This window comes from Neolamprologus multifasciatus, chromosome 1, assembly GCF_963576455.1.
Source record: "Neolamprologus multifasciatus chromosome 1, fNeoMul1.2, whole genome shotgun sequence".
NCBI lineage: Eukaryota > Metazoa > Chordata > Actinopteri > Cichliformes > Cichlidae > Neolamprologus > Neolamprologus multifasciatus.
Window position 1 is genome coordinate 10,294,325 of NC_140439.1, and position 20,386 is coordinate 10,314,710.

General features: G+C 42.9%; 1 protein-coding gene across 1 annotated transcript in view; it reads right to left on the reverse strand.

Annotated features, from left to right (window-relative positions):
- Positions 1-20,386, reverse strand: part of neo1a (neogenin 1a) — a 156,066-nt gene continuing 135,680 nt past the window's right edge. The window contains exons 14-29 of the mRNA XM_085163299.1: positions 19,346-19,456; positions 19,067-19,261; positions 17,257-17,352; positions 13,414-13,637; positions 10,305-10,443; positions 9,299-9,406; positions 8,769-8,963; positions 7,774-7,806; positions 7,484-7,549; positions 7,031-7,157; positions 6,628-6,872; positions 5,979-6,071; positions 5,471-5,638; positions 3,473-3,760; positions 3,168-3,304; positions 1-2,397 (exon numbers count right to left, since the gene is read on the reverse strand). Of these exons, the coding sequence (XP_085019425.1) occupies positions 2,311-2,397; positions 3,168-3,304; positions 3,473-3,760; positions 5,471-5,638; positions 5,979-6,071; positions 6,628-6,872; positions 7,031-7,157; positions 7,484-7,549; positions 7,774-7,806; positions 8,769-8,963; positions 9,299-9,406; positions 10,305-10,443; positions 13,414-13,637; positions 17,257-17,352; positions 19,067-19,261; positions 19,346-19,456 (2,312 nt within the window). The 3' untranslated portion in view covers positions 1-2,310. The remainder of the gene's footprint in view (positions 2,398-3,167; positions 3,305-3,472; positions 3,761-5,470; positions 5,639-5,978; positions 6,072-6,627; positions 6,873-7,030; positions 7,158-7,483; positions 7,550-7,773; positions 7,807-8,768; positions 8,964-9,298; positions 9,407-10,304; positions 10,444-13,413; positions 13,638-17,256; positions 17,353-19,066; positions 19,262-19,345; positions 19,457-20,386) is intronic.

A 20,386-nucleotide genomic window follows, 5' to 3' on the forward strand; every position in this document is an offset into this window, starting at 1 on the left:
TTACTTTGTTAGTATTCATAATTGTTTGTATACACAATGTATAGGAGCACCAATAAAAAAAACATCTTTTTTTTCCTCTTTTTTTTTGTCCAAACATTTTTTCCGACATTTTTTAAAAAGCCACAGATTTTTTTTTCTCCATTTCTACAGAAAGCAAAGAAAGCTCTGTACATGAACAAGCAACAACAGAATTCCTCATCGTGAGCTGCAGAGTATAAACCGCCTGGCCGCTCAATCCATATCATCTCTGAAGCAAAAAACCAAAAATAATAATAATAAACATTAAAAAAAAAAAAAGAAAAGAAAAAGACCAGCTGCCTGCTGCTTACCTAGGACACTACGTTACACAAACAGCTTTCGATATTTAAAACACAAGATATGTAAGAAATGTACTTTCCAAAAATTGTGAAAAAGTGCAATACAGGTTCAACTGTTTACAACTCAATAGATTATTTCCCAAATGGAGTCCGCTCCTCTTTCTCCCGCTTTTGTCCGTCAACCCCCACCCTGGTCCCTCCCGACGTGCCGCCCCACAAAAACTTGTTCCTTGTTTGTATCCATAGTTAAAATCTCTTACAGTTATATTGACATTCATGACGATGTACATGTATGAGAAACATGGTATTCACAAAAGTAGAGCAAATTACTATGATCGCAAATGACAAGTTTCTTTGGGTAAGAGGGTAATGAAAAACTAGTTTCTTTTTTTTTTTCCTTTTTTTAAATATTGGATTTGTGTATAGAACAAGCTTCTTTTTTTTTTCTTCATACAAAACCATGTAAAAAAACAAAACAAATTGGGAGTCCCCTTCAAAAAGGCCAACATCTTTGCATCTGATAACATTTGTAGAAGAACCACGGTGATGGAAAAACAGCAAACACACTCCTGCGCTGCCGGGGATGGGGGATGCACGCACGCACACACACGTGGTTCAGCAGTACAGATGCTTGAAACGAAATATTGTTTTTTTGGAAAACAACACACACATTCGACTTAACATGTGGTATAAAACACAACTCGACTGTTGCTGTAGATGGGTTTTTTGTAATTTAGGTGGGGTGGGGGACCAGCGCCCTGAGTCCTTGGTACCCCTGACCTGCGAGGAGATCCTGCCGATGGTGACAGCTGAGTGACACCATCCACGCAGAGCAGAGTCGTCTCCACGGCGCCGACATACCTGCGCGTTGGTAAGGCTTTTTTTTTTGTTTTTGTTTTTTTTAAACGGAGCTCCCGTGACAAACCAAAAACTGGAAAACACTTTCATGTACAAAGGGTGGCAACGCGACCTCAGAGAAGAATGCACTGTAGAAACGCACCAGGTCTCTCTCTCCTCTGCTGATATGAAAAACTGAGCTTCAGGACTCATTCATTATCCCACTTCCATCCCAAATAATAATAATAATAATAATAATGAAATGATGGGAAACATTAAAAAACATCAACAAACAAACAAAAAAACATATGTACATGTTTATAAGGATATTTATGTAAAAAATAATACAATAACATAAAAAAAACCATGAAAAGTCATATGACACATGGGTAAAAGACAAAAGAAAAGTTGATGAATAATGTAGGCTTGGTAAAGAGGAGGAGGCGGCTGAAATCCAACGTTCACTTCACTGAAACTGTCCAATAGATATACAAAATGCACAAAGAAAACACTTATCAAACAAACACTGTGTGTAGACTGTGCCGCATGAGCACCATACATCAAAAACCAGCATATTTTTTGGACTTGACACTGAATCAACCGTCTCAAGCGAGAGTGTTCGGCACCGAAAAACAAACAAACAAAAAAAAAAGACTACCATTTTTGCTGAGGAAAAAAAAAATTCACAATCTTCCGGTTGAAAGCGACCAATGTTTGTTTGTTTTTATTTTTCCTTTTTAAAAGTTCATAGTCTCTGAGAATGGTTCTTCATATAAAGATGAAGTTGTCTCACTTTTTCTTCCCTCTCATGGCAATCTCCTTCCTGAGACTGAGCAAGGTAAGCCGGGGAAAAAAGGAAAAAGTAATTCCTACGTTTCAGTCTGGAAGTTTTGTTTTTCTCTGCAGGGGGAGACGCGAGAGTTTTTTTTTCTTTTTCGTGGGGATGAGAAGCCATTTTGTGTCCAGCAGCCTCTGGCTCCGAAGGTTTTGTTGATTTGTTTTGTATTGTTTGGTTGTGTTTTTTTCTTTAGGGTGTGTGACTTTCTGTATGTGTGTGTGTGTGTGTGTGTGTGGGGGGGGGGGGGGGGGGGGTGACAGAGAGTGTGTGCTTGTGTGTGTGTCTGTCTGTGTGTGGTGTTTCGGTGCAAGTGCATGCTCATGGCGCTGTCGTGATGGCGTTCAGGTCCTTCATCAGGCCCTCGAGGTGGGCCATCTCCTCGGTCAGCTCGTCGGGCTCGTAGCTCTGGGGGAGAGGAACAGGGTTACTGCGGGGGGCGGGGGAGGGGCAGGGGGGGAGGGAGGCAAGCACCTGGAAGGAGGGAAGGAAGAAAGCAGAGGAAAGGAAAGGAGAGGAGAGGATCAGTCAGGGATCTTTCACAGAGGACAGGGAGGAGTTTGGCAAAGGGGGCGCATGGGTGAGGTGAGGCGAGCTGGAGGAGGGGGGGGGGGGGGGCTGGGTGGATCAATGAAACTGAAGGGTCGAAAAGGACAAAAACAGAAAGAGGCAGCAGACAAAAGCACGACGTCGAGGAAAAAAAACAAAGAGAAGCCGACACCAACATACGGTCAACAGCCAATCAAGGCAGAAAGTTCAATGGCAAAAAATTAAAAATCATTCCAGTTATGGGTTTGTTTGGGGGTTGTTTTGTTAAAATTGGTAGTTAACGGTTAAATGAAATGACCAAAGGAGAGCCGACAACGCCACAAAAAAAAAGAATAAGTAAAAACATGGTGAGATTGAATTTGGAAAGAATACAAAAAAAGAAAAACAGAGAGAGAGAGAACAAACAGAAAATGTGGTTAAAACCGATGTTCAGCTGAAAGTAACTGTATCATCCAGTGCCCAAAGTAAACCTGACATGGATTTGGAAGGAATGTGATTGGTATCATTTAAAAAAAACAACCCAAAAGAAGCAGCAAAAATAATATCAAATATTCACCACCATCATTAGGCCTACCAAACAAAATCAGACTGCCTTACTACAAGCAGCCAGTGTGGGGCGCTGTACTCACGCTGTCTACATCTTCTAGCATCTTGCTGGTCTCTGGTACATCGGGGGCGTTGGGCACGGTGACCACCATCGGTGTTCGTGTCCTTCCTAGTGTTCCGATGGAGGCTGTTTTCACAACATGCGGGTGAGTGGGAGGCCCTGAGTGAAGAAAGGTCACACGAAAATACTACACTCAGTGAACGCAACACACACCAGTGCTTTAAAAAAAAATTTTTTTCAGCTCGCAAAGATTTTTTAAGAGCTAGTTAGAAAAATTCTGATTCAACTCTGTTTAGCTTGGTGGGTGTCAGTGATATGAGGGCTCACCGGTCTGAGTGAGCAGGGGAGTGCTGGGCAGGGCGGGAGACTCATAGGATGGGTGGCTGGAGGCTGGGATTGCAGGTACAGCGAAGCTCTTGAGAGGATGGGCGTGGGCATGCGGGTGAGCTGAGCGGATTGGGGGCAGGTTGCTGGAGTAGCTAGGCTCCTCCTCTGTGGTGGTGGAGCCGTGGTAGCTGCCCTCTGGGTCAGCCAGGATCTCTGAGGGGCAGGAGGCTTGGGAGGAGGCGGTGGCAGGAGGGGCGGGCTCAGAGCTGGGAGTATTCCTCACAGACTCTGGAGAGGAGGCAGCAGGTGGGGATAGTCAGAATGCGGGTTTGCAGGATTAGAACATTTTTCGGCATGCCAGTGCCTGCCAACCGGCTTGTAGAAAGTTACCAAGAAAAAGTCATAAATAATAATTAAAGCTGGAATTTTAGGCTTTCATTTTTGGTTTTGCTGTCTCCAATCTGAATATCTGTCAAGGAACTTTCTATTTGTGAATCTGTACACGAGAAGACGAGAGACCTGTCTTATTTAGAATCCTGTAAATATACATACGAACATTACATCATTCAGGTTTCAGTTCATCCTATCCCAGTGGTCTTTTCTTCGTGTTTACATCTCACAGTATCCCAGTTCTATAGCAATATCCAGGTTCCTCAAAACATGAATAAGAGCATGCAAACATCTTAAGTGTTAAAAAAATCAAATAAAAAGAAAGTAGGAATTTTTTTTTCAAAAGCTCAGTAGCAATAAAAAGCAAACATCTTAAAATTTCTGAAGCTGCAACTTGTGGTCTACCTTTATAAATGACTTCAGGTCAGTTGAACACCAGTTCAGCCTTCTATTTTTCTTTCACTATAACTAGTTATTTGTGCATTATACTGCCAAAAGTATTCACTCACACATCCAGATCAGTTCAGGTGTTCCAATCACTTCTGTGGTCACAGGTGTATAAAATCAAGCACCTATGCATGAAGACTGCTTCTACACACATTTGTGAAAGAGTGGGCAGCTCTCAGGAGCTCAGTCGTAGGTACTGTGATAGGGTGCCACCTGTGCAAGTCCAATCGTGAAATTTCATCGCTGCAAAATATTCTACAGTCAACTGTGCTGCTATAAAAAATGGAAATGATTAGACATGGTACAGACCTCCAAACTTCATGTGACTTTCAGATTAGCTCGAAAACAGTGTGTAGAGAGCTTCATGGAATGGGTTTCCATGGCCAGGAGAACGGTACTCGTCTAACTGCATTGTGCCAAGTGTAAAGTTTGGTGGAGTGGGGATTATGGTGTGGGGTTGTTTTTTTAGGAGTTGGGCTCAGCCCCTCAGTTCCAGTGAAAGGAACTCTTAATGCTTCAGCATACAAAGCTATTTTGTACCATTTCAAACTCCTGACTTTTTTGGAACAGTTTGGGGACGGCCCCTTCCTGTTCCTGTTCCCTTCCTGCAACATGACTGCGCATCAGCGCATAAAGCCCACAAAGACATGGATGAGAACTTGACTGCCCTGCACAGAGTCCTGACCTCAACCCCACAGAACACCTTTAGGATGAATTAGAGTGGAGACTGCAAGTCAGGTCTTCTCATATAACAGTGTCCGACCTCACAAATGATCTTCTGGAAGAAGAAACACTCCTAAACCTTTTGGAAAGCCTTCCCAGAAGAGTTGAAGCTGCAATAGAGTGGACCAACAATATATTAAACCCTATGCATTAAGAAGTTCATATCCATGTGAAGGCAGACGTGTGAATACTTTTGGCAATATAGTGTATCCGACTACATTCCCTTGTTTATCTTGGTAAAGAGCACAGCCAGTATATTAGGAAGGAAAGCAAGAGTGGTTAGTAACACTATGGAGAACTCAAATATGAACATAAGGTGGTAGCGGCATGGGAATGAATAAGCAAATGACAGATCTGTGAGTGGTTATGACATAAGGTAAGAGTGCCCTTGTCCTCTTTGTTACTCCTCGTGCTGTCCAGCAGGGGGCAGTGTCTCACCTGTGGAGTCCACCCTGTCTAGATGAGAGATGGGGGTGCAGGTGTGCGGGCGTGGGTACCCGCTGCCCTGGTGGTAGAGGTAGCTGCGTGTCGCCGACGACAGGCTGCCCATGTGATAATAGTGGTGATGGTTATCGAGGGAATGGATGGGGTGAGCGCTAATCACGGCTGTGAATGGAAATGGACATGAATACACGGACACACAAACACAACAAGATGTTTAACCAACTGGTGATGAGGATGATGATGATGAGATGTACACATGCAGTTTTCTGTGACACACACACACTTCAATATTCTCTGTCAGCTTAGTCACTAAACCAAAAAATCCCCAGAAACATTAACATGTCACGAGAAGCATGAAACGTTTTCTAATTAGACAACCACGAGGAACATTTGGAAGTTGTTAACTTAAGAGTTTGTGTGCTCTAGTTTCATATTGTTTTGTGAGGAGTTTCCAAATCGACTGCACAAACACACACACACACACACGCACGCACACACTTACGCTGAGGCGGCTGCGCATCAAAAGGCATCATCATTTTAGGCCTCATCCCTCGTCGGCCTGCTAGTGTAGACATGCTGTCCTCTGATTCGTGGCCTAAAAGGTACGGTGGACACCAGCCAATCAGAAAGAGCTGCTACCCTATTGATTGTCGGGGTTTTTTTCCCCCCCCCTTTTATTAACGATCCGTCTGATCTCAGGATCCTTAATCAATGCACTAATTGGGTTTTGATTGTATCTTTAAATGTCACAGTTACATTGAGTAGCTTTACTGTATTTGCAGAAACCTGCGTCATGACGAGTAATGGGCAGCATGTATGAAAAGCATGAAATGTTTTGCATGATAATCCCAGGAAAACAACAGTAATTGAACAGGTGTTGACTCATGACACAAAAAACAGCATCTGAAACTCTTCAGGACTCCTCCAGCAACCTCCTGAAAGCAAACCTGAGGATATTAGCTCATTCCTACCTGAAAATCATCGTTTTTTTAAGTCACACTCTTAAAATGTAGTTTTCTGTCTGCAGCCAAACTAGAGATGTCTACTCAATGTTATTATGCATGTAAGCTCAGGCAGCAAGGGTGGCATTTCGCTTTGATCTCTTTTCCCAAAACATCACATTTTAAGTCTCCGCCTTGAGCAAGACTGACCACGGTAGGAGTTGCGCCTCTGCTGCAGGTGGGGGTTGCTCTCCAATCCGCTGTCAGCAGGGGTGATGTCCTGTGAGGTGCGGGGAATGGGGGTTTCAGTCATGACTGGGTTGGGGTCTGGCGACTTGTCCATGGGTTTAAGCTCCAGCCTCTCGTGGTGAATCCAAAGATCGGGTGGCTTCAGGTCTTTGGAGTTCCCCTTGTATTTGTGAGAGCCGTTGGAAGATTTTGAGGCAGCCCGCTTTCTATCGGAGAGAACACAGAGCTGTTAGCGACAGCAGCAAAACAGTCAAAGATACTGGAGGGAGCTGATCTGTAGGTTAATAAAACAGAGTGAGAAGATCTATATTACAAAGAGACAAAAAGAGAGCATGCAATGTAAAAGTGGGACAGTGCGTCTTACTTTTTCTGGTGGGATGTGGTGCGCCGCGTGCACAGGAAGGCCCCCACTACCACCACTATGATGGTGAAGGCTCCCACTGAGATGATTATGACAATGACCAGGATATGATTTTCCCCATCTTTAATTCCTCGGCAAGAGAAAATCAAAGTTAGAGCACAAACTTTAATGTCTGTATGAACTTTAACAGTAAAAATTTTTTTAATTAAATGCAAGATCATAATAAATAGTTTTAAATTTGTACTGAAACAAATATGAGGCTATAGTTACTTATAAGTCACCTCTAAGTGATAAATTATTAGTCTATGATAATTTCTAAGAGTTGGTTGAGTTACATTGTTCAGTCGTGGGGACACTTTTGGGAAACATTGTCCAGGTTACAGCACGACTGTAGTGTCTGACAACATGACAACTGAGCAAGGGCACTAAATAAGGCAGGAGGAATTATAATCTTACTTGGTGGAACAGGGTCCCGTGGAGGTTGGTTTCCTGAAGGTCCCATATTTGGTGTGAGATTTGAGGCTGAATCAAGATAGGTGAAAAACAAAAAGTCATTTTAATGGTCTTTTCTATCACCACATAGAGCCTGTCAAATGTTTATTATCTAAAAAACTATACAAGCACAGCTTTTCTTTCTTTCTTTCTTTTTTTTCTGTTTTTAAATCGGCGTAGAAGATGGTCCTTGGAAAAAGAGAAACATTAGGGGGTGCAGTCCAGCAGTGATAAAGTGTGGAGAGCGAGTTTACCTTGGTCATTAGCCATTTTGTCAGAGGACTCAGCTTAACAGGCCAAGGGAGAGCAGAGAGGGAGAGACAATAAAAAGCAAAAAAGTGGTTAGCTGAAAACAGCAGCGAGGGAGACAGAAATAAAGTGAGAGATGGGGATTGTGAGGAGGAGGAAGAGGAAGAGAGGGGCAAAACTATAGGAAGGAAAACCAGTAGGAAAACCAAACAGCAGCCAAACAGAGTACGCTAAAGACACAACCAGGCTGACATTAGAGGTATTATTTTTATATATATATATATATATATATATATATATATATATATATATAATACCTTCCTACAGTCAACACACACTGACTTTATGTCCTAAATATTAGCATTCTCTAAAAAGAGTGGATGCTTATGAAATATATCCAGCTAAAAACTAATCAGCCGTAAGAAGCAGAAACAAACTGAACCTACAATATTCTCTACAACATTTGCTTAGCAGACTCATCAGTTAGCAGCCCAAGCCAAATTAATCAAGAAGGTTTGAAAAGCATCCTTGTTATAGTTCACGAGTTTCACGCAGCAATAGAAGAAGTGCTCAAAGGTGTTTGGAATAAAATGTATTTAAGCTTATATGATGTGTTGAATGTTCTATGGAAAAAAATCCATCTGTGATGTAAATCACATCACATAAATACGCCGGCGCAATCTGAGGACGGTCACTGTGTCTGAGAAAACAAAAATCTTGAAGGTGCATTTGTTGATTTTTAGACAGCTGAGGGCAGAATAACTCCACGACTAACCCAAAGCCCTGACATAACGGCAGCTATGGAAGCTGTGTACTGTCTCTATGTTAGCCAGGAGCTGCCTATTGACACATGCATAAAGCTACGTGATGACTAAACATCTCACAGTCCTCATTTGTTTTTGTTAGAGAGCTTAAACGTCTATTTAACTGATGGATCTTTGACTTTGTTTAACAGTCTGTAAATGCTGCCATATGAAAAACGTGCGTCACATAAACCTACTTTTTGGAGTGCGGAACTGCACGGGCTCAGACATGGGGCCCATGCCCTTTGAGTTTCGGGCCTGAATCTTGAAGTAGTAGGTGGTGTCCAGCGTTAGCTCCTGGATCTGGTGAGTCAGACGATTGCCCACCACTGGTTCGATAACCCAGTCGTGGACCACGGCGTTTACATCTGTACTGTAGTAGATGATATAGCCTACAAAAGAAGACGCCAAGAACAACAAGCAATTGTTTAAAATGTCGTTTTATTCTCCGCAAAGTAAGATCACTGATATTGTTTTTATTCTTAAGAGCCCCAACAGGAGAGCGAGGAGTGATGCATTTACATACTTTTCTGAAGGATATCTACTTTTACAGAAAAAATATCAGTCTGCAGCTGGGTGATCAGACAGCTCCCAGACATGTTTACAATCTGCACATCAATTCTTCACCTAAATGTGAGTCCATTGCTGTGCAGAGATGCTACAAAACTGTCAAAATAATAAGTAGTGAGAAAACTGTGAGAAGGACAAGAGAGGCTTTGGGGCTCACCAGTGATTTTTCCATTGGCTTCAGAGGGAGGCTGCCAGTTGACAATTATGGTGCGTGGTTTGTTCTCTTTGCTCACCACAGTCACATCCTTCGGGGCGGAGCTGGGAGCTGTGACAGGGATGGAGACGAGACATTGTTCGAGCTGATGAGAAGGTTAAATAACACACATGCACATGGTCCTATTATTAACTTTCATTTCAGGATATAAATAAAATGTGGAAAGTTTTATGCTGATAGTATTCCCGCTGGACTAAAAAGCAACAGTTTTTATATACTATACTTGTGTGTGGGTGTGTTGATGATGCACACGCACACAATAGCATCCATTTCCTCAGCTGTGAGACAAACCCACGGGTGGGCTGAAATAAAAACGCTGTTCACCTTTCCTTTAGAAAACTCAAAAATATTTATGCAAGAGATTAAAAGAAATTGTTTTTTCTTTAGTAATCTCAAAGCATGTTATTGTTTTTTAAAATATTATCTTTTTTTTGGCATTTTGCCTTTATTTGATAGCGATAGTGGAGACAAACAGGAAAGCAGAGGGGGGGACCAGCCAAAAGTAGTCCAAGGGAGACTGACTGTATCCACTGTTTTTTTTACTGCTCTTCAGGCTGAGACACCTGGTCCAGAGTTTAATATAAACTGTATTTCTATTATATTTTGGAAGAATGGTTAGTCCCTACCTACTCTCCTTAAATGATCACCTGCAATTAATTCTCAACTTTGCTGCAGTTTTCCTCAATTTCTATTCTAGTTACTGTTCACTGTTTTGGTTAATGGCAGTCTTTGGTTTTTACTGGACTACACTGTGGAGTCACAGCTTGCTTGATAATCTTCAGGCATTGCCCCTCCTCCTTCCTAGGTCGGCAAAAAGTACAATGTCACTCCTGAGCCAGCCAGGGGGCTCAGTACACCGTAGGTGTCGTGTTCGTGTCTTTGTACTCATGTATGCGTTGTGTGTGTTTATGCGCGGTTGTTTGTGTCTGCGTGTCTGCAGTGCTCCTACTGGTCTCAAAGGTGGTGCCCTGGGCTGTCATGCTCCATGTGCTGACGCGGCGGCCTTTGGTCACCATGACGGAGAACTCGTACAGCGTGTTGGGCTTCAGATCTGGCACCGTGTAGCTCAGGTTGGTGGTGTTGACCATCTGGGGAAAAACGAGCAAAAGCGGGAAACAAGAAATCAGTTTGTGAGACGGCAGAGCTGCCGAACAACCCTGGAAACTGTTTTCTGGCAGAGAAAAGAATAGAGCTGTGCGATTTTTGCTAACTGAATAACACCTGCAGATGTCTTGCTTTTCCAGACTAACAATCCAAACACGTTAAGTTTCAATGTCAGAGAGAACAAAAACATTCAGGACTGAGAAGCTGAAGCAAGGCGGCGTTTGAGAATCATTTAAATGCTCCTTCAAGTATAAAACCAGCTCCACAGATCAGTAAGACCTGTTTTAGTTCTAAAATAAATTACCGGTGTGAAGGATTCACATTCACGAGGCATTACGTGCACTAGCCAGTGTTTGGAACCACATCCTTTCCATCTTTTGATGGTTTCAATCATGTTTATACGAAATAGACTCAGTTTTCACTTTATTAGGTACGCCTAGCTAAAATGAGTAAGGTCTGATGAAACAGTCCCGCAATAATTTCCGTGTTTATAATGCTTGGGTTTTTGTGGGGTTTTATTGCAAGACTTTTGCAATGGACTGAGTGCACAGTGCCACAAAGAGAGTGCATCATTTACAAAACATCTGTATACGTTATTAAGCGCTAGTGAACTATTTAGAATCTGAAGTTATGCAACATTTATCTCGAGCTCCACTGGGATGAACCAGCATGAGAAAAAAAGTAGTCGTAGCAGCACAGTCAGGTTCTCCAGTGTCCTGTCTATAATGTTGCGTGCTATGGCAGAAGTGCAGCTCTCCATTGGGGGCTGTCAAACAGAGGGCAGTAGGATAGGAAATGAAAACACCCTGTTCTTTAGAACCATGCAGCCTGTTAGAGAGCAGTCATCCCTTCAATAATGTACAAGCATGTCTGTGGACTTGCACTAAGGGAGGCATTAAGGTGAAGGCTTTACTGCTGGTATACCTCTTGGGTACATCTATGTTTACATACACGATGCACTGTAAAGTTTCGGAGCTTCTCTAATAGACATTATAATATATTAGATTTTGGGGATGAGCCTCAGTGACACAAACCGTTTTAAGCATCCATTCACGGCAGCAAGCTGAGCCTTACTCCATATATCTGTACTGTTGTGGATTTACATTGTGTTAATGAATCTGCTGTAACACTCAAATTCGCCCTCCATTTCACTTTGAGTGACAACAAACCTTTGCAGTTCAATGGAAGCCTCAAACAAAAAACAGTGGGTGCCAGCATCCGGTACAAGACCTGGATACTGAGTCTGCGTACGTTTGTGCATACACCTTTCAAGGTGGCGGTATGGAGAATGCACCGTCAGATCTACGCCCTCTTTTTCTAGTTCTCAGTTCGCCTCGTCCTTGTTGAATAATTTATCGGTAAACGCGGGCCTTTATCTGAGCTCTGCTCGGTCACAGGTTTGCACACATGCATGATACAAGGACCACACACACACACACACACACACACACACACACACGCACACACGCACATCCGCTGCGCTCTATTATTTGGAGATAAGTAATCATCATAATTGAGCTGCAGCTCAGGAATTGGAATCGGAATCTCAAACAGCCTGTTCAAGGCTCGGCTCACAGTCACTACAAATATTTTAACTCTTCAGAGAAAGTGCCTCATGATTTGCATCTGTTGGACACTAATCCCAGTAAATAAATGTAAGATTCTCATGCGGTGTTCTTCACTGATGAAGAACTATTGTTAGGATCTTGTAACAAACCAAAACAATTTTTTTTAACACAGGAAAATCTGCTTGTTTAAATTCCTCAAATGAAGTTTAGTTTAGCTGAGCTGTTCAAGTACAATCACTCACTATCTTTGTATACATCTCTCGACATTGTTACTCCCTCATTTTCATTTCTCATGTTCATGACTATTTGTTTGGCCACTTACGTTTGCAATCCTGCCAGTCCTTGAACTGCTTCAACTCATACAAAGGGTGCTGTTCAAATTGATTAATCCAATTCTGTGCCAGTGTCTGTTAGTTTCGGGATCTGCCTTAACCACCTGCTTGATTTGAATTTTACAGGAAATGCAGCATCATATGATCCAGTGTTTGCTTTCACCCTCGCTCTTTGCTGATCGCTCTTCTGAGTCATTCTAAGTTAAGCTATTGCTAACTCAAACTAATATCTCAATGAATCAGCTTTTTTAAAACTGAAAGGAGCGATGGAGCTGCACACGTCTGACTTCATATGGACGTAACTGACCAACGTTTTGTATTTTCATCCAGCGCAGAAAGGAATCAGATTGTAGCTGCTTGTGGAAAAATGGGGGAAAGCCAACTGCTGACAGGCTTCTTTATGAAAGGAACAGGAGTGTGTGACGCTGCACTGTAAACAAAAGCACCAGCTGCTCTTCTGCTTGACAAAGTAGCTGCTAAAGGACTGTTTACTCCAGCCATTGATAACACAAAGACTTCTAGTCAGAATCCAGCTGTTTAAAAAAAAAGCTAACTTTATGTAAGACACTAACGAGCAGGACGACCAATCATGTAAGAGCAAGTTCTGAGTTCTGATGATCATACAAGTGCAGGGCATCAGTTCCTCTTTATAGCCCTTCAAAGGTTGAATGAAAACAGATCATCACACTGGTACAAATGTGGGAATACTTAATTATATATGCCCTCATATGACATTACTTTTTATTTTCAGCACATCAATACATCTCTCTGGAAAGTGTGGGCCCTGAAGGGATGCACAGAAATAAACTGAAACTGTACTATATTGCTGCATCACTAATGTTTGGACACAGCGATCTGATTTGACTTGTTCTCCGTGCTAAATGTGTTACTTATTTGAAAGCGTTGAACTGAACCTGAAACAGCTAAATGAGCTCCAAAGATAAAAGAAACAAAAACAATAAAAGTCTAACTAAACCTGCTTTGGTTAGAGAACTGATGTCGAATTGTAAATCTGATCAACTGAATGCAATCATGCGAAAGAAGAATCTCTTACCTTCACTTTAGTGTTGGCAGGGATGTTGGTCTTCCATCGCACTGTGTAGTAGCGGTTATCTGTAACCTTTTGGCTCTTGGGCAGCGAGTTGTCGGCCCAGGTCACCTTGATGGTGTCGTGGCTCAGCACCGACGCCTGAACGCCCACCGGCGGCATCATGGGGAGAGGGTCTGGTACTGGGGTGTATGGAGCATGTAAGAGGTCGTACAGGTCAACATCGGGGTCTACAGGGTCAGGACATCAGGCCATAAAACCCAACATGCATGCGCACAAAAAATTAAAATGAGCAAATTAAAAAGGGAATGTGAAGCGTGGTGGAGCAGACAGTGGAGCCAAAACAGGACGTGGGGAGGGACGCAGAGGAAGAAATAAGGTTAATGCGTTAAAAATGCAGGACGATGGTGAGGGAGGAGGGAGAGGAGGGGGAGGTGGATGGTTAAGTGCAACAGGGATGGGATTGGGAAGGGTGAAAAGAAGGAGAGAGAAGATTCTATTAGAAAAACAGACACTGACCTCTACAATAAGACCAATCTACAGAAGCTACAGTACAGTACAGTATGTGCTGTTCTATCAACTGTAGCACTACGGAAAGAGAGGAAGAGATACTCTATTCATTAAGAAAAGATTACAGTAAATGGAAAACCGGAGTGAAAGAAGACCACCGTAATCCCGCTGCCAAAAGTTACATATTAATGTCAACCCAGTCATTTCAAAGAAAGAGTCAAAATGCATTTACAGATGTTTACATCATGGAGCTTTTACAACATTTTAAAGCAAAGTGGATGAACAGACGGGACACTGAGTGCCCAGGAATATCTTCCCAGAGAGCTGCCGAGAAGGCGCATTATGTTCTTGAAAACTGAAGAAGGAAAACTGAGGATTTAAGGAAGAAGCCTGGAGGCACAGAAGAGGGGAGAGACACTAACAAATGGTCCTGTGGTTGAGGGCTTGTGTCATATTGCTGCTTTTGTTGTGCGGCTCAAAGGTGGAAAGCTTGCTGCGAGAGGGCAAGGTTGGTTGCTCCCTACTTCCAGTTGCAGTCCCTCTTTGAATCAATGCTAGATAATGACTTGTATACTTTTTTAAAAATATACAGCTGAAAATATATGCGACCAACATCTTTAAAAGTGTTAGATTCAGACAGTCAGCTTTGCGTTTAGCGCCTTTACTTAATATGGGTCATTTTACACTAGGATATACACTCACCAGCCCTCATCATAGGTACACCTGCTCAACTGCTTGCTAATGCAAATATCTAGACAGTCAATCACATGGCAGCAACTCAATGCTTTTAGGCATGTAGACAAGATAAAGAGAGCCCCCCCCCCCCCCCCCCCCAAAAAAAAAAGGGTACTCCTAGCACTAATTACAACCAGGGTGTGTAGAAGAGCATCTCTGAACACACAACGTATTGAAGCAGATGGGCTACAGCGGTGAGGACCACACACTTCTCCCACTAAGAACAGTAAACTGAGGCCATGGTTCTCACAGCCTCACCAAATTTGGACAGTAGGACACTGGAAAAAACGTTATGAGGTTTATGAGCCTCGGCGGCTGATGCGACATTCAGACGGATGGGTCAGAATTTGTCATAAAGGTGGGGGAACAGCAGATTGGCAACTGTGTGATGCCATCATCTTAACAGCATACAGGACTATGGTCGTTCCAGCACCTTTCCAAATGCGTGTCAACAAGAATTAGAGCAGTTTTGAAGGGAAAGAGGGTCTAACCATTACAAGTGTGATGTACCAAATGAGTGTCCGGTGAGTGTATGTGTGGTAGATTTTGGAGAAATGCATAGATAATTCAGTAAAAAACACACAAATACTTGAATACTAACAATATCATAATACTACTGTCTCTCCAGTTTGCACAATTCTCAGCAGAACTCAAACAACCAGAGGTAATTAAGTAAAAGCTTCCATAGTGTAATATTAATATCTTTTTAAATGTTGAGTGGGTTCAAACTAAGGCTCCAAAAGGCAGCTGCTGGCCATCATGCTGAATGATAAACACTTTAAGATGACATTGTGGCCGGTGAATTCACTGCTCACAGCTCTGTCCTTGGTTTAGCTGTGACTGGAGAAAAAGCTCTGGTTCGTCACCCGTGATGACACTCCTCTTCAGCCCACTTGTTGGCCCTCTACTCTCTGCCTCGCTCCATTTGATGCCTCTGTACATAGCTGCCCTCATTATACGCCCAAGACTGAGTCACAGAGTTTGTGTGTGCGTGATGAAGCGCCAAGCATTCATGCGGCTGTGGAGAGGCACTGAGGTTTTGGAGTGGCATGCAAGCTACATTTCTTTACCCAGGCTGGAAGAATAGAGCGTTCAATATTGTGAAGGAGTAAAGGCTGACTTGCCCTTGTGGAAAAAAAAATCTATTTGAAATAGAGGTGAAATATTTCATTTCCTGCTTTTCAGTTAAGCGTCGTATTATAAAGTATTCAGCCTAGCACTTTCTCAACCAAAGTTCACCAAGTTTCCCTCAGTTTTTTTCAAAAGTAAAAGTACTATGTAGGTCAGCTTGTCTTTTTAATCCCGACTTGAACAAACTGGCAGGAAGGGAACGCGCCCCCGAGGATTCAGCAGCAGACGATGGTGGTGGGCTTTGGTTCTGCTTTGAGAGGAAACGTTTGGATCTGACGAAGGGTTGCCAAAGCCACCACAGGGGGTCTGCGTGTGCGCAGCTCTGTATGTGAGTGTGTATGTGAGAGGATGTGAGGAAGCGTCATAGAGAGAAGGGTACAGTATGACAGCGTGCGAGTGTGTGCGCGCACTCCGGCTGCCACCCCCCCTCGACGCATGTTGACGTGATTCATGTCATCCAGCATCCCACCCCTCCTCAATTGGTTGGTGCAATAGTGCTGCAGCAGAGACAAACTGGAGTGATCAAGGCTGAGCGGGGAGGTGGGAGGCTGGATGGGAAAAGGAGGCGGGTGCAGCCCACATTCTGGGACACCCCAGGGTGCATGGGCTGGCTGTCTTCTGACACTGTCACATAATCTGTGTGAACTCCACGAACATGCAGTCTAACTGGCAGTGCCTCACGCTTTAAGATCATTTGTCAAGCACCCTGGATTGGGACTTAAGTCCTACTTTTAATTGTGTGGCTGGCAGCCTAACAGGACTGTCCATATTCTGCGGCTGTTTTTAGTCTGCAGCACAGAGAAAACTGCGTCTCAGAGTTCGACTGATGCTGGATATTTCAGCTCAGTGCTGATGTCTGCCAAAATCCCATTACGCTAACATTGCATAATGAACATTTGTGATGAGGCTCTTTTGAAGTCGGTTATGAAAGACTTCATACAAACTTGTCGCTGCATAAAATATTCTTCTTTTGCCTGATGAAGGTTTTTTTCCTTCTTTACTTAAAAAAAAAAAAAAAAACTCAAGTAAAGCTTCTGCCATTCATCCTGGTTAAAATATCCATCATCACTCTCACATCAGGACTGATAGTCTGGGATAAAAAAATTTAAGGGGTTTGCTCACTTGATTAAAAAGAGACTCAAGTATTCTGGGGGCCATGATGAAGAGAGTTAATTAGAGCAGTGAGACTCCCCGATGACCCATTATCTGTCTGGTAATTTGAAGTCGAGACACATTTTTTCTGATAATGACGGCGGATTAGAGAGAGCGAATAAGTGCAACTCAGAATTTTATTTTTTTTTACAGCGGTGCAAGGAGCACCGCTCACATTACATGTGATCTGAAGAACAACAAGATGAAGAGACTAAATGAGACCACTTCAAATGTTGCCTCTGAGCGCTTCAAGGTGTAAGAAATCCACTATCGCTTCAAATAAGAAAAGCCATTCGACATGTGGATGTGTCTGGTTCCTACCTGACTGTGCTCTGGTGACGGCGCTCTCGTACACGGGAATGCCTTCACCCACGTTATTGAAGGCTTTTAGTGTGATCACGTAGTGGGAGCTGGGGTCTGTGAGAGAAAGAGAAGGATGGGGGGAATAAATTGATGCAGCCATCTCATCAACCAAAACTCTTGAGACGCTCAGCTTGAGATTACAATATTAGCAGAGCGAGTATTTGAATACAGTCAGTCCTATTACAGCCATTATAATAGAGACATCAATTATGCACATATACAGTACTGTGTAAAAGTCTTGAGCCAACCCTCATCTCTTTACATTTTTCTTCTTCTATCAGATGGACCAGCTGAAAGGCCAGGTGTATGTTTGGTGGGTCTTTGGCGGATTTGATCTCTTAAAACATGATTCAGATGCAGTTCATCTGCTGAAGTCTAAAGAGCTTGGAAAGAAAAGTGTCTGGACTTCAAGACATTTCACCTCGATGAGAGGTGAAAAGTCCAGACGCTTTTCTGTCCAAGCTCCTTAGACTACGACGACCTGGATGACTGAGAACCTTCACAGACGTATTCAGCTGCTATAAGTGGATTTCTGAGCCTGCCGCTTCTTTTGACCCAACTAGTCCAGTTTTTTTCAAATGTTTTCTGTTTTAGGGACACACTTCACACCAGCTAATATTCAGCTAATAGCCCTTTGGGAATCACATTGTTGGGTCAACAATACCATTTCAAGTATGTCAAACTGTGTTATCTTTGGCATTTTTCACAGATTCTACTAAAGAAATAGGAACAAATTCTGTGTTTTTATGACAGGCTGCTAAGTAGCAAAGTGCCTAAAGATACAATGTAAAATGTGTTCTTCACCAAGTCATCTGCTATGTGTAGACACAACGCTTATCCATTCCTTTAGTTAGGCGTCTTTTGTATGCTTGAATGATTCATAAGTCAGTGTTAAGTGGCTTAGCAGACAAAACTCTGAAAATGGTCAGGTTCAAGGGATCGGACTAAAAATGACTGAAAATAAACTGATGTCCAAATAAAAACTGTGAAAGGCCTTCAGAAAGCCTCATTGGAAGAAAAATATGAAGAAATGGTTGAAAAATTCCTCGCTGTGTCTCTTTTTTCTATCCATCTTCTAGGCCCCCTTACTACAGCATTTAGACAGTGATCAGCTGTGGCAGTAGAGTGTGATGCACATTATATACTTAGAAGAACATAAAAAATCAAATGTTTCTTGAACGGTGGTTGTATCAGAGCAGAGCTTCCTGAGGTTTAAAAGGAATTAACTTTAATTTCATCATGTAGGTTTTAGAGTCAAATACAGTTTGTGTGAGTTTCCCAAAGGCTGCACTGATCACATGCGGAGAAATGGCCCTCATGCAAAAGAAGAAGCAGAACATTTTAATGAGGTAAAACTGGTTTGATGACAGCGAGTGCTAAAACCACCAAATATTTTATTCAAATATCATGACCTTTAATTATTGTGTGCCCATTAGGCCAATCTGTATAATTAGCAGCTCAGGCGTGTGGTGGAGAGGATCTTATTAATTCTCTAAACACTCACTGTGGGGTACAGATGAATTAATTCAGTGTTTGTGCGTCTGCCTGTGTGTTTGCTTATAATACACAAACCATTAATTAAACTTAGTGTATAAAGTATCACATCAAATAGATCACATTAACATTTTGTCCGATAATGATTTGACACGTGGATCATTAGTATTTGATCCTTATGTGTAACTATTTTGGGGACAAGAATGTGCACACATCTATACAAAAAGCTGAAAGAAACACATGTGAAGAACAAAAAGGGAGCGACTGTTCTTACCGAGGTTCTCGATAGTGAAGTAGCGCTGCTTGTAGTCCACCTTGATGGTCTGCGCGTGTGGACTGCCGATGCCGTAGCCAATGGCGTAACCGCGCACCATAATGTCCTGGTTCTCCGGTGGCGTCCAGCTCACCACGATGCTGTTGACCAGCGGCCGGACGTGCAGCGAGCTAGGCTGGTCTGGAACACGGGACTCTGATGGGGGAGAAGCAGGAAAAACTTCAGATGAGGAGGAAAAATAAATGCTAAAATAAATAATTGCTCAACAGCTGACGTTACCATCCAAGTCGCTCTCAAACGTCTCTGCCGTCATCCACTCGGTGGCCGGTCCCGTGCCATTTACCGTCATGGCTGACACTCGGAAGGAGTACTCTGTTCCATGCTCGAGACCTGGACGGGCAACACCAACACATCAGCCTGAGATTCAAAGCTGGAGTATTTAAATAGAGCTTTGGCCAAAATGAAACTCCTCCATTAAAACCTCTCTCAGTCCTGGTTTTACTACTGGTGCGCTCTGATTGGCTGGGTCAGCTGGGCTTTCGATATTTTGAAAACACAAATATTTTAAAGCAGATACCTGATACGTCTCTCCACGGCTTAAGGAGAAAATCCATAACCCGCCAAATCTATATTAAAGTTGATTACATTTTATTTTCACATCAGATGAGTACGATTCGATGGGATTTAAAGAAAAACACAACACTAGCCTTTAAAACAAGTTTAAAAGAGAGTGTCTGATAAAAAGTAGCACAAAACGAGAGCAGAAGTTTAAAAAAATGGTAGTCTGGATTAATTCATATTTTAAAGCTATATCTCCCTTAGAGTGAGCTGCAACACCGCTGGGTGCCAGCTTTGGTATTCAGAGAAGAGGGGAACGCCTGCTGACAAATGATGTGTTGCTGTATTAATTTGCTGCAAAATTTTTCATCATCGCCGTATTGTCCCATTTGCACGCTACATGCTAATCCTGTACTCTCTTCGCTCTGTACCCACTATTCTGGGCCGCCCTTGGGGGTAGCTTCTGAAGACTGCCTAACCATCCGTGCCTCCGAGGCTACAACATCTTCTTTTAAACGCTTCTGAACCAACAAACACCCCTGTGTCGTCCCCCCCCCCCCCCCCCCCCCCCCCCCCAGAATGTTCTACAAAAATCAACTTTTAAGTGTATATTCTCTTTGATGCAGCACACAGCGTGAAGCCGGGCCACTTGAAAGTTGCTGAGACGAAATCTAATATTAATCACCGCTGCCGTGCCTCTCTGGTGATATTGTGCATATTTTGCTGATAGCAGTGGGTAATGTTAGGGTACAATAGGACATG